The 15,233-nt window shown below is 34.1% G+C and overlaps 1 protein-coding gene across 5 annotated transcripts in view; it reads right to left on the bottom strand.

Annotated features, from left to right (window-relative positions):
• The window catches only part of LOC129801454 (serine/threonine-protein kinase SIK3), a 91,490-nt gene that overhangs the window by 52,455 nt on the left and 23,802 nt on the right, over positions 1–15,233 (bottom strand). For 4 of the 5 annotated variants that reach the window (XR_008751697.1, XR_008751698.1, XR_008751699.1 and 1 more), the window contains exons 8-9: positions 12,050–12,211; positions 7,205–8,677 (exon numbers count right to left, since the gene is read on the bottom strand). Coding sequence is in view for 2 of the 5 variants with exons in the window: in XM_055846531.1 (XP_055702506.1) it covers positions 7,242–8,677; positions 12,050–12,211 (1,598 nt within the window). In the remaining 3 variants the exon portion in view is untranslated. Of the gene's footprint in view, positions 1–26; positions 4,974–7,204; positions 8,678–12,049; positions 12,212–15,233 lie in introns of those variants that run through there. The other variant, XM_055846530.1, reaches the window with a different exon arrangement.

The raw sequence follows: 15,233 nt of genomic DNA, 5'->3' as shown, positions 1-15,233 counted from the left end.
GCTGAAAATAGGGGCATTTAAAATCATTTGTGATGATTACAAATCCATTTATTCATTTACTTAGATCACAGCAGTCTTTTTATGTAATTATTTTTTGTATATAATAATGTATCTTCAATTATTTACATCTTGAGATGATCTGCACACTTTTCCTTTAACTTCTATTTACTCAGAGTTACACAACAAATAATTATTTTTATTTTTTTTACACATTTTGTGTAAATTTAATAGAATTATACTGTTTTTTTCTATATACAGTAGATAATTTTATATAGATTACTAAGAACTGTTTTTTTTTTAAAGTGTGGTTCATAATCACACAAATTTTCACACAATCTCTATAAAAATCTTTGTGTCAACAAAGATTTTGCATCGCACTACTTCAACTTTATATACTCATTCTTGTTTAAGCTTTAAAGAAATATTTTAATTATTGACATATTACATTGTTATGGTCTCTTGTTTTGCTCTTTTGAAAAATTTCACGTATTCGTAAATAAGGTATAACTTTTACAATTTATTTTAATTTAAAAAGGCTTTTATTTTGGAGAGAAGCCATATCCCTATTGAATTGAATTGTTTTTTTTAACACTGACAGAGAAATCCGAAAAAGTTAAAATAACATTCCGTAAATGTTAATTTTACCCTGCATTATTAATCCGAAATCGGTGTAAATATTACCCTTTTTAGGTGTATTAGGGTTTAAGGGTACCCTTTTTCATGTTAATTTTACCCTTAATAAGGTGTAAAATTTTAATAAGGTGTACCCCTGTTTTTTCTTAGTGATAGAGGAACTAGGCCTTCCCACATGGGGAGTTTGAGACATCCATTATTATTTTTCTTATACAGGGATGGGGTTGTCAGTCAAATTCCCCATGGAATCAAGTGCAGTGAAGATCACTGGATGCAATCCGAACACCTTTAACGCTAGAAAAATTCCTGGTGACCAAAAGGGGCTCCGAACCCGGGACACTTGCATTATAGAGCAAGTGCTCTACCATTTGACCCATTGAGTGCCCTCCACGCAACATTGGGATCTTTATTTATCCATTATTTGAATTGAAATTACTGTAAAATTATAATATTTGACACACACAAAACATTTTCTGGCATATGCGAACTATGATTCAGCGTTTCTGCCGTTTACCTGATGAGATCGGTAGGGTAAATTAAGCTAATTCAAAACCTGCTTCAAATGGAAACTTTTCGCTACTCCAAATGGAAACATCATTGTTTTCACGATAAATACAGTACTAAATTATTATATTTATATATTTTCTATACCACAGTCTCATTATTTAGTTAATTTTGCTTTAAATAAAGCGAAAATCCATTCATATTCACAAATTTTAATTTGTTAATTTCTCAGAAAAATTAGAAGGGTACCTTTTCACCATCGAATTTTTCATCGATCGACCATGTTTTCCAATGAAAAACACAATAAGGTGACTGTTGTTTATTCGTTTTGTTTAACATTTATGTAATATTTCTGGCTAATTTTAGTTAAATTAAGTGCTAATCTTTATTGTTAACGGTACGTGAAGCTGTCAAATGAAATAATTACCTATTTCGTGAACAAAAAGTATTTTTCTAAAGTGTCTACAAATGCTTCAATAGGAAACTCCGGAAATATGATTTTTTGGAGAGATTTTCTTATTGTTTTAGTTGGGAAATTAGAAGAGACCAGGAATAAGAACAAATCCTGCACTCAAGAACAACTCAAGAAGGTTTTGGAAGCCTTTCGTAGCGGTTTCAGTTACACTTTTTGTTTCCAATTAGGAACTTTCCCGTGTCTCCATTTGGATTAATATGTTTCCAATAGAAGCATTTTACGCTCGCGTATTTTTCTTGTATTTAAGAAGTTTTCAAATTATATCTAAAGAATTTTCACTAAACAGTAACATTTCTAGAAGAGTCAAGGAGCAAATTTATGTAATTCTCTTCAGAAAAAAATATGAACTTAATGTGTTGAATCTTCTGTTAAAGTTAATGCGCCTGGAAATGGTTTTGAATTAGGACATTTACCCTAGTGGTAAGTCGGCGGCAGATGCAACAAAGCATAACTGAGGAGAAATATATAATTGAATTGAATTGAACTTTCAATATATTATATCTAAGTTTAAGACCTTTCGAACGATAAATTGCATCCATGCTTAGCTTATTCCACTTCACTGTACCCTGACCCTTACTATTGTGAAATTGACCGAACTCTATGTCTAATGTTTAATCAGTGATATTGTTTTGGCCTTCTGTACTCAAGCTATTTAAATCAGAAAATGACCAGCGATAAGCCCAGATAAGCTTATGGTAGCTGAGATTATTTACAGGTGACCTCGAAATGCATGCAACTCGGAGTGCTTGCAATTCGGAATGCTCGAAAATTCTTTTGTTGGTTGGATTTTGAGAGTAAAGAAGAACACTCAGAACTGAGAACAGTTTCTTCACTACCAAAATTCAACTCACAATCGGATTTTCACGCAATCCGAGATACAAGCACTCCACGGTAGCGTCTGAACACTGAGAGAAATCCGAAAAAGTTAAAATAACATTCCGGAAATATTAATTTTACCCTGCAGTATTGATCCGAAATCAGTGTAAATATTATGCTTTTTAGGTGTATTATGGGTTAAAGTTACCCTTTTTCATGTTAATTTTACTCTTAAAAAAGGTGTAAAATTAACATTAAACAATGTTGATATATTTTTACACCTAAAAAGTGTTAAAGTTATGAGGAAAAAAAGTAAATCGCATCCTCTTTTTTTTTCTCAGTGAAGAATCCCATAAGCTTATCCCTGAGCTTATTATTGGTTTGGTTAACACTTGTTGCTAAAGATAATTCTTTAAAAGATAAATAATTTTCAAAGCCATTTAATTTTGGAATGACAATCCCCGACCTTCATTTTTTAATTTTTTTCATTTTCATTTTTTCCCCTTTTATTCGCCAATTCAAGTGACCACCAGTTTTTCTACTCATTGTATATAAAAGTGTAAATAAATATTGTGGCTGTATGATATGATATTTTTAAATTACAACAAACTGCAATTGGCTGACCGGGGCAGAATTAGGCAACAGTAGAATTAGTCTGGGGCAGAATTAGACAGTGGTGTTTTTATAGTTTTCCTTAGAAAGAATATTAAGCAAACTAGTTTAGAGTAAGATACTCCCCCTCTATTCATTGAAATATTTATCATTGTGACTCAAACATGTTTTTCACAAATTATAGAGGTAACAAAAAATTTCATTTGCTGTCTAATTCTACCCCGATCTCCCTTACATACTCAACTTGTTTAATATGCAGCAAATACCGAAATTTTCCGTCCAGAGCAAAACTTAATGAGAAAAGATTTTCATTGCTGTAATTTTAAATATTAGAAATCAGAAATATTAGAGTGTATCAGTGTGTTTGTTTGCAAGGTTATTTTCATTGAGATTATTTCAAATCCAGGGGTTAACATGATACAACTTCTTTTCGATAGTATCGACTGTCGATTCAGAGAAATTGTAGTAATATTAGCTACGCTTTTTGTAGTTACCGTAGATATTTATTTATCAGTAGTCACATTCTACCAAGAATGTTACAATAAATGACCAGACAATGCTTAAAAAGTCTATATTTACTTATAGTCTATCAGATATGAATTTAACGATACTAGGATTCGATATTATCGATAAGTTTATCATTTACCCCCCAGATTAATTTAGAATATTTCTTGTGGACATCGTGAGAAAGAAAAATTGTATATAAATCCCATTCTAATACATCAAACTAAAACTTTATCCTTGACAAGTAGCAAATCTACAATATCTTCCCTTTACATTAACGTAAGTGAAACATCTATCGATCATGAAGGTTGGATCGTAACCTCTTGATTTCCTTTTTTGAAAATTATCCATTCCCTTTTATTAAATGTTTTTTTTTTTTTTGCAAAATGTCTTTCATTAGTTACTAAAATGGAAAGCATGTTACAAAAGATAATTCGTTAAAAGCGAAGAATAATTTTCAAAAAAAAATCATTTTATTTTGGGGTGACGATCCGACCTTCATGCTTCGATACATGCTTCACTTACCTTAGTTCATTTCTCGTATGAAACCAAAAATTCTTTAATTGTGTACATTGTTATACCCAAATTCTAGGAATGTGAACAAATATATTACATTTTTACCCTAACCATTAAATAAAATCACTATTTACATAATCTTTGCATATTTTAATTTCCCACCTATGTATAATATATACCTCTTGTTATATGTTTTACGAAACAAGGATAAAAAATTCACAAATTTATAATTATCTCTATATTGATGTATGGTTTCTTTAGACGTGGTAGTCAAACGGACAAAAGAAACTTACAATACAGAGTTGTGCTTTAATTCTCCACTTCAGGGCATACTTCTGGAATGATTTTCTTTTAATTATTACGTGATATATATAATATATAAAGATCGATTTTAAATTTAATGTTTTTATATTAATTTTTTTATTTTGTTTTTTTTCTCTCATTGAGTGTAATTTTCTATTTGGTTCTCATTCATTTTTCAAAGTTCCTATCATCATTTCTTTCATCTCACTATTTTTTCATTCTCCTATTTGCTTTTATTGTGAGTAGAAATTTAGAACGCTGTTTTCTTTTTTTATTTTTTCTTCAAAAGATTATTCACAATATAATGAAACACTATTTTATGAAATTATATTTCAAATAAAACACAAAAAAAAACAAACTCTTTCAAAGGAAAGCTTTAAAACAAGCTAAATATGGCACCTAAATTTAAGAAGTAACATCTAAAATAATTTATGATCTGATAAATTCTTTCTTTTTTTTAATTTTTTTTTAAATTAAATAATTACAGATCATACTGGCTATTTCTATGGCAGATCATTTAAGTTGCTGCGAGCAAAAACAATCTATCGTACATGCATTTTTCCCTATTAAAATAGCCTGTTTGTTTTCTCTGAGCGGCACATTTAGCCATCTGAACATCGATGAGCGATTAGAAAGAAAGAAAATAAGATAGAGTTTATTACTAAGACGAGATTTTTCGATTATATATGTTTTACACAACATTTCGTCGGTTGGAACAGCAACTGTGCTAACTGCATTTGCTTTGTGTCTGCATTCACTGTAAATGACGCACCGCTGCGTAGCATTTGCAACGAATGCAGACAAAAAGAAAATGCAGTTAGCACAGTTGCTGATTTAACTGACGATTTATTTAGATGATTATCAATGATTCCCATGAAAATAATAAAATATTAATGAATTTAAGTAGTAGGAGAAAGCGCGCTACCTTCGGACTACTGAAGCTTCGGATAACTATATATTTTTTCCATGTGCTAAATGGGTTTGACCGATGGCCCTTTTAAGGAAATTTGAGGCATTGGACTTTCTATTAAAATATAATATTGTAATGGGTGAAATTAATTAAAAAGGATATAGAAAAAAAACGAGTTATTCGAAGTTTAAGTCGTCCGAAGGTAGCGGGCTTTCCCCTACCGTTGTATCACACTAGAGAATTTCACATTAAAATTTTAATGTGATTCATATTAATTGTTGCTGATATGTGTCCTAATGTGAAATTTTCGTCAAAAGCTTTTAGAAATCGAATCATTTAGTGATAAAAAAGTGGACTCGAGTCACAAAAATTGGTTTAAATAGATTAAAATAGCGTAAATACGATTGATAATTAATGAGCAAATTAATGAGAATTGAGCAAATTTATGAGCAAAATTTGCTCATTAAATTTTCATCAGGTACTACTAAATCTTGCGTTCTTTTCAAGTTAATAGTGAAAAAAAAGTATTTTAATAAAAAAAAATTGAACAAAATCGAAGTGGATTATTCTAGCCAGGTAAATTTAGATTGGATTTGGGCAATTTACTACTCTGAAATCGATTTTGGAATTGCACCTTCAGCTAACTTTTTCACGGAACCGTTTTTTGACAAAACACCTATAACTAGCATTTCATTGACTATTACTGAAACTACAAGTATCCTTTTGAGGATCATTGTACCTTACTTGGTACATAACATATCCTTATATACTTTGACATGGTAGACCGGATCGGCGAAGATCATCGATAAGTGCTAGACTTTATGAAAGTCTCAGGAACAGCAGAGTGCAAAGTCACCTGCAACGACGGAACTTCACGAAAGTTAAACAAAATTGAAAGCAAAATCTTCTAAATAGAATGAATATTTAGTTAGAGAATACATTATTCATTAATTATTCATTAAATATTGGAATAAAATTCCGTAATTTTAGTCAATTTGTAGTAATCCAACTTTACCCTCAGTGTCCAAAATTACAAGCTGTCCCAAATTCCGAGCAATTCCTTATAACTTTTTAATTAGACGTTGAAAAATGCTGAAGTCAAAATGACTTAGCAGGCATTATATTTGCATAATAATTCGTAATTATATAATGTGAATTTTCTTTTATTTTACCCAAGAGATTTACACATTTCTATTAAATATTAGTTAGCTTATCATCAATTATTGATAATTACGTGGTAATTATGTGGAAGTCTCTTAGGAAAAAATAACAGAATTTGACATTATTCGAAGGCATGAACGTTCCAAGGGAGAGGACTTTCCCCTATATCTTGCTGAATACGCTAATATGTTAATTTTTTCATTAAAAAAAAGAGATAAGGTAAGTGTGCCAAATTCCGGCCAGCTTGCAATTTCGGCCACCTTTTTTGTTCTTCGAATTTCTATGAATTTTTAGTTTTTACGTACTCTAGAGATTATAAAATGCAAAAGAATAACAAAAAATGTAGCTTCGACTTACGAGATGACGTGAAAAGGGAATTGGAAGAATTCCTGAAGAGCAAGGAGCTAAGAGAATGAAGGTGGCCGAAATAGGGCACCAAAGCTATGTCTACATTTTTATTCATTTTAAAATGTATTAAGAATGATTTTAGAGTAAATAAAGACGATAAACTGTCTACAAGGTTCTAAGCAACACTCCTTAAGAAGAAGGAATAAAAAAATCAATTTCTATTAAAGATATTACATTTCAAACTTGAGACTTTGGCGTTTGCATGCATCTATGCCGAAATTTGGCTCACTTACCCTACTAGACAAAATTATAAATGAAATTCGAATAAATGTAAAATTGATTAAAAAAATTGCATCTAAAAAACTAATTTCATGGGAATCATCTACGTAAATTTTCATAAATTTATCAGTGTGTAAATTTACCTGGACCATCATCTTCACAGGAATGGATCTCTGGAATTCACACTGTGAGGGAACTAATGAGTTGCTGACATAGTTTCCCATACTCAAATTGATCCCCTGAGATGCGTCTGAGCTTAATTCCACGTACACCATTGTCTTTGCGACCCTCATATACCTGCAACTCAATTTGAAGGCCACCTGAGTACTCGAGACTGAGATTCGAGATGTCCACCAAAGCTACATCCCGATCGGCATCTACACGATTGAGCACAAATCCCTTTGGTGGCATCTTCGAGTCAATTGTTTTTTTCACTAGTTCTAGTATGTGTGTCGGATCGAGATTTGAGCACTCATGTGGCAGTGGCAATTCATAGCACTCCTCGAGGACATCCTCAAGGGGTGTTTCACCATTTCCCATCTCACTCCTCGAATCAACACTACTCCTAAAACCCGAACTTGTTGAGGGTTCTTGGCTGGGTGAGAGATTATTAGAGTCATTGCTGAGACTATCATCACTAAATCCCAGTGATTTATCACTTCCTCGCCTCGTATCAGCCTCAATTATTTCCTTTACATTCCCTTTGGAACTATTAGTGGCAGTTGATTCACTCTCGAGACTGGCCTTTCGACCAACGCCACGTGTTATTGACGGCATATCATTTGATGGTTCTGTAATCACAAGTCCCTGAAGCCCAATGGAATTGTGAATATCCAGAGAATCTTCGCTGTCACGACTGGAATCTGACAATGCTACCAATGTTATTTCACTGCCCTGAACATCAGTCAGACAAATCTGCGGATGTGGATGCGACATTGTGGTCTCATCACCAGTCACTATTACTGGATTTTGCACATCCACAGTTGCCCTGGCCACAGAATTCTCCTCTTGAATGATGCACAAATTGGGTGAAGCTGGTGGCGTAGGAATAATCCTCAATTGTTGTACCGGAGACAGATTTAGTGGCTTCAACTCATAAAAATTCCCCGGAATATACCATTGAGCATTTCCTTCACCACCCGCTCCAACATCCATTGTCAGATCTAAAGGCTGATTTGATTCAGACACAGCCGAAGTACCCTTGGAGATTGATCCGCCGCCTGTATTTAGTCCACTGATCCCCTTCGTAATCTGATGCATGGGGGATGTATTGAAGATTGGTGATGCACATGCACTACCACTATAATGAGCCAGGGGTGAACTGAAACCACTCGTTTTGACAAAATTGCTCGGAATTGGTGATACACTTTGGCTGTGACTTGCTGGTGAGGACACATCAAGGCCATTGTTGCCCGAATGAGCCATAAGGCCAAGATGTTGTGCCAATTCAAGTGGCACACGTCTCGTCGTCAAAATACTGTTGGCTGTTTCCACACTGATGCGACATTCATTAAGCAAACGCTCCAAACCTGACATCAGCATTATCATCTTATCCGCTGGGATATCGATGTCATGAGCCCCCTGGTCCTCATTCAGTCTATAATGTATCGGTGATCCTAAGGATAAATTATTACAAGAACATCAACAATAAAATTTATTAACAGAATTCTGCAGAGGGGCGGATGGCAAGAACGTTATTCATTTTCTTGATTTTGATGCACCTTGGCTTCTAAAGTGTACACGGTAAAAACGTTTGAACACTGACCAAAATATTGAAACAAGTTTTCTTCCAAAAAGTTTTCTTTACAGTTTTGTTACGAAATATTATTTACAATTTTGTTAGAGTTTTCTTTTGAAACTGTTTTGATAAGGTGGAATGTCTACAAATTTGAGTTGATTTCGTTAAATTTGTTCCTGAAATTTGGAACAGAATTTATTGCACTTGGCTGTTTTGTTCCCACTGTCAGGATCAAATTGGTACATTTTTTTATAACAATATTATTCCTACATCTGTAACATATTTCTTCCAAAAATTTTCGGTGTCCGTGGACGAGATAATTTTTGGAACGAAATCGTTACTCATGTGGGGAATCTTTTTGTCTCCATTGTCGGGAACAAATTCGTGTAAAAGATTTCGTCTTACACTTAAGGCCGAGATGGATTTTCAGTCGAGATGGATTTCGGTGGCGAAAGTTTATAAGGAACATCAAATAAGAATCAACTTAAGTATGTTTTATTCAGACGCGTGCATAACGAAATCATATGCGAGTGCTGGCAGCAGGAGGGGAAGGGAATCTCGAATTAAAAATGTGAAACCATGTAGCACGAAAATTGCCATAGATTTGGCGTCCTCTTCGCTTCGGTGACGGGTGACTGAATGTGAGGAGGGATACGATTTCATACTAGACGAGCTATTTTTTGGAACAAATTCGTTACTAATATTGTGTAGGGGAAACTGGGGCACCACCAAACACGGGGTACCACCAAACACTAATTTTTATTTCTAAACTACTTGGACTATCTCGACCATTCCTTCAGTGAACAAGCATCCCTATAGTGCCTATAAATTCCTATCGGTCTTATCCTCTGAAGTCGAATATCCGATTAAAAAATCGCAGTATTTGGTGGTACCCCGTGTTTGGTGGTGCCCCAGTTTCCCCTATCTTTTTGTTTCTCCTAGAAGGTACAAATTTATTCCAAAAAAAAAATTCGGTGTCCGTGGACGAGCCACGTTTTGGAACAAATTCGTTACTAATATTGATTATCTTTTTGAGTCTCGTAAAATGAACAAAATTATGCCAAAAATTGTGGTGTCCGTGGACGAGCTAGGTTTTGGAACAAATATGTGCTGAAATTTTTTACCGTGTATCGAAGAAAAATTTTTCCCAATGCTTGAAATGAAGTTAGTCACAGTAGGCTTTGGATTTTATATTTTTTTCTTTAATGTCGTTTCAAGAGAATTTAATCATCTTTCTTTTGGTGAAATTCTTGTTAAAAAATATTGATTTTTGACTGAGTTATTGCAAAAAGATGGAGAGCATGCAAAAATTAAAAGTTGACAAAAATCTTAATATCGAAATGCGAGTTAGGGCAGAATCACATTGACAGTGAAATGCTCACCGTATTTCGTTAATTTAGGAATATTCTTACGCAAATCCTCGATTACCGTATTACCTTATCTCATACTCGGTGGCACTAGGTGAAAAAGAAAATTGAAGAAATAAAACGAAAATGCGATAAACGGTGAGCAAAAAAACTGTACGATTAATTTCTCTTACATTTTTTTACTCACCGTTTATCGAATTTTCCTTTTATTTATTCAATTTTTTTATATTATTTTCACCTAGTGTCACTGAGTATGAGATAAGGTAATACGGTAATGGAAAATATGCGTAAGAATTGTAATGGAAATACGTAAATTAACGAAATACGGCGAGCATTTTATTGCCAATGTGATTCTGCCCTTATACTGAAATCACCAATTTGACCGGGAAGTGTTCCGCTCCACTGGTCTGGAAGATTATAATTCGGTTCAAAGAACTCAAGATTGTTGCTCAGAATCCAATAGGAAGTAGCCGAAAGCCTGCGATTCAGGACAAGAGAATATTAAAAAGAGAGTTCTTGAGCTTTTCGAAAATCAACTTAATCTTTGCGTGCGAGATGTTGGCAAAAAGATGGAAATACATTGGAGCTTGGTCCAGAAAATCAAGAAGAGGAATGGTTTGACAACCTACAAAGCTCACGCTGGTCCCCATCGGACTGACAAAATAGCGTCAAAATGCTAAAGCAAGGTCTAGGAAACTTAACGATCATCTTTTCAAAGGATTTCCAGGCTATGGGAAAGATGTTTAACCCGTATTGCACTCCGGAAGATTGAGAAATACTGGGTAAAATAGAATCTCAGGATGAAGAAAGCCATCCGAAACCGTGGAGACGAATTTATCAAATCCTTAGTGAAGGGAATTAAGAAGAAGGTGCAAGAATTTGGCAAAAAGTTATTCGATTAAAGCAAAACAAAATCCCAGAAAAATCTCAATAAAATTATCTTTCTGAAAATACATTTGTTTTTTTTTTGTTTAATATATACTGTGGTTCACATGTGATAGGGAAAATTTTCCTTCGACACGCTTTAACTATAGAGAGCAATACATATTTTAACGATCAGTAAAAAAATATACTACAGGTATTAAAAACTAATGAAGAAACATTACATTTCTTGCAATGGGAAATTCTGGTACATAATTTCGGTAACTTAATTTCCTGTAGATTGACACAATTTGTAAATTTTAGATTTCTCCAGTATTTCAGACGGGCAAAGAGAAAAAGAAGACCACGAAATAGAAATAGAAAAAGTTTGCGAAGTGCTCGAACTCCTGGCTTAGATGCTATCTCAAAAGTACTTTCGCATCATTTACCGTTTATCGGTTCTCCACCGATTTAAACCGATTCATGAATTACTCAAAATATCCCCCAAAATAGATTTATGAGTAATAAAATTGATTTTTGGACAAAAATTAGTTATCAGTTCATAACCGATTCATTACGGGCTAACAACCGATTTGAACCGGTTAAGTTTTAAGGGTTCCTTTATCAGTTCAATTCATAAGAAAATGATGCTGTTCACGAGTTCAAGGATTTCTCTGAGTTTTCCCACTGCTCTGGGCAATTACTTCTTAAGTTTACCGATTCACGACCGATAATTGAATTTCGGATAAGAAATAATTACGTTATGCATCGGTTTATAACCGATTGGAATCGGTTCAGTCTTATCAGGAATTCTAAGACCTTTCCAACGACCCTAAATATGATTCTATTACTATTAGCTTTGTGTCTGTTGTATGGGATATCGCATTAGCATTAAGTATTATTATTATTACTTTTACAACAACGAAAAAAAAACAAAGTGAATAGAAAAATCATAGTGATCGATCTCTTTAAAAATCAGATCAATTTAGAAAAAAAATGATAAAATAATTTAAATATTTTACCTGGCAAACTGACACAATTATCAATAAGCGGAGGACTTGGAGTAATTAGAAGATTTCGTTGAGCAAGTCCTTTCTGAAGTTGCTGACATTCTTGAAACGGTCCCTGAAATTGTGTATTGATCCTAGAGCCTTCAGAAGCACGCCTCACGGGACTATAGCGACCTGAATTTCAAAGGACAAAGCACTTATTAATGAGAGAGACAAAAACAAAAAAAGTATATGTAGGGGGAAGTGGGGCATCTTTGAATTTGGGATTTTTCACATACTTTTAAATAAAATTTAGCCTTATCATGATATAATTTAGCTGCACAAAGAGATTGAGAAGCTAAATTGCATTATGATATGGCTCAGATCCACTTAAACATAGGAGAAAAATATCAATATCAAAGGTGCCCCGTTTTCAAAAGTGCCCCACTTCCCCCTCTAGATCTTTCAGGGAATTTTTTATTTTAAAAGATCATCTTTCTCTGAATATTTATTTTATATTAGAATATTATAAGATACTTCACAATATTTCACTCTAAATCAGTAATCACCACCTACCTCTTTAAATTATTTCAATGTTCATTCTATACACTCTCTAATTTGTATGAATGAAACATTTCCTTTAGTGATACTAATATTATAAAAATAAAAATGCAATTGCATCAAATATACACAATTTTAAAGTACATTCACACACATACACGAAAAAATTAGGTGTGTTCAAATATAATAAAAAGGCAAATAAATATAGAAATGTTCTAATTATATGGTTAAAAATGTCAAAGGGTAAATTTATATTGTATTTATATATATATTATATTTTCGGACAAACTGTAAATGAACTTTTTGACGAAAACAAATAAGCAGCAAGAAGTAAAATTTGGTCAGTAAATAAATAAATAAATGGGTCCCGGTCAAAATCCCGAAAGCCAAAATTCTGAAAACCAATATCCTGAAGGCAAAAACCCTGAAGAGGACGTATTTAGGGTAAGTGTGCCAAATTCCGACCAGCTTGCAATTTCGGCCACCTTTTTCGTTCCTCGAATTTCCATGAACTTTTAGATTTTACGTACTCTAGAGATTGTACAATGCAAAAGAATAACAAAAAATGTAGCTTCGACAAACGAGATGACGTGAAAAAGGCATTGGAAGAATTCCCGAAGGGCAAGGAACTATGAGAATGAAGGTGGCCGAAATAGGGCACCAAAGCTATGTCTATATTTTTATTCATTTTAAAATGTATTAAGAATTATTTTAGAGTAAATAAAGACGGTAAACTCTTTACAAGGTTCCAAGCAGCACTCTTTAAGAAGAAAGAATAAAAAAATCAATTTGTATTTAAAATAATACATTTCAAACTTGAGACTTTGACGCTTGCATGCAAATATGCCGAAATTTGGTACACTTACCCTATTCTTAGATCTAATTGTAATATTTGAAGTCTCCGGTATACCTTTTAGATCAGCGAGTATTTATGAAATCGAAATTCACATCACTTTCTTTTTATATTTTTAATAGGCGAGACCGGGATAGAATTAGCCACGCATGGTATTAGACAGTGGGGTGTTATAGCTTGTCTTAGAAGGAATATTAAAGAAACCACTATTAGGTGAGATTCTTAACAATCTCACCTACTATAATCCTAACAAAATTTCATGTCGTCCGATCGCGCTCAAACTTGGCCAAAATGTGTTTCAGCACTTCCTGATCACGAATATATATGTGGCTATTTTACGTTCCCGGCCGGCCGGCTGGCCGGCCGGCCGGCCGGCCGCTCTTTGGAGCTTAATAGCTCCTAAACTAAAAAAGATATCTACTTGCGGTTTTCGGCAAAGGTTATATATCGGGTGAAAATTGCAACTTGGTGCATAGACCCCCACCCCCCACCCCTCCTTCCGCCATTTTGAAGACCCCCCTTTTTTTGTTTTCTCAATAGCTCCGCCCCTATGGCATCGAGCGGGTTCAAATTTTGGTATGTTATAGCTGGGCCTTAGGGCTTTCCATCAATACCAAACTTAAGGTCCCCCGACCCCCCTGACCCGAGCTATAAGGGTCCAAAAAAAATTTCTTAAAATGGCCATAACTCCGGTTCTAATTGTCAGAATTTAAAAAGTGAGGGCTTTTTGGAAAGCTCTCATGAAATGCCACTTCCCCTTCTAACATCGCAAGTTCATAAAACCACCGCTAGGGGCGCTATTATTAAAAAGAAAATTTTTAAATCTTAAAAGTTAAATAACTCAAAAATTCCATTGTGCATCGGGCTGAAATTTTAGTATGTTGTAGCCGTTGATTATACCTATCAAACAAAAAAAACCTTAAGTCGATCTAAAACCCCTGACCCGAGCTATAAAGGGTCAAAGTTCGAACATTGACCGGCCTGTATCTCCGGTTCTAACTAACATAGCGACCTAAATTTTACCTTTTTGGTTTCGTCTCAATGAGCACTTTCAGATGGAAGTTCAAAAAGTCACCACAGATGGCGCTGTGATAGCGTCAAAATTCATCGAAATTCAAAGTCACTTTTCTCAAAAACGGCATTGTGCAAGTTAATGAAATTTTAGTATGTTGTAGTCCAGTCTAGGACGTTTCCAAAATGGTGCGTATGTGCGCTGTGGTTTCAATAGAACCGAAGATATGAGGGGTCAAAGTTCACAAAATTCAAAAAATCATATCTCCGGTTCTATGTGACCGATTTTGATGAATGAGGGCTTAAACGAAAGATCTCACCAAATGCTACAACTTTCTAGAATATTTGAACTTCGTGGGACCAACACCAGGGGCGCCACAGTCGAAAAACCAATTTCAATATCACATAACCTCAATTATCTCGACTGTCGCTGAACCGATTTTGATAATTACTTCAACATAATTGTAGACCACATTTGTCTCTACATTTCGTCCATACATCATTTTTCGATCAGACTACGCTATCACTCCGATTTTGCCGTTTAAGTGTGAAAAAATTGATTTTTCCAATAATAACGCTTTGAAATCACTCAGATGCCAATCTGACTGCCTCTACTCCACCAAGACACTTAAAATAGGGGTTTAAATGGAAAGTCCCGCAAAATACAACAATTCTTTGATATAGTTGAAGTTCAACAAATGAACACTTGGGGCACTCTGGATGAAAAAACGAGTTAAGAAACAAAAAACCTCGCTTATCTTGGCTTCTGAGTAATCGATGAGTTCAAGTTCT

This window comes from Phlebotomus papatasi, chromosome 2, assembly GCF_024763615.1.
Source record: "Phlebotomus papatasi isolate M1 chromosome 2, Ppap_2.1, whole genome shotgun sequence".
In the NCBI taxonomy this organism is placed as follows: domain Eukaryota; kingdom Metazoa; phylum Arthropoda; class Insecta; order Diptera; family Psychodidae; genus Phlebotomus; species Phlebotomus papatasi.
Note: the sequence above shows the minus strand (reverse complement) of the source record. Positions and strands in the feature narration are given on the sequence as shown.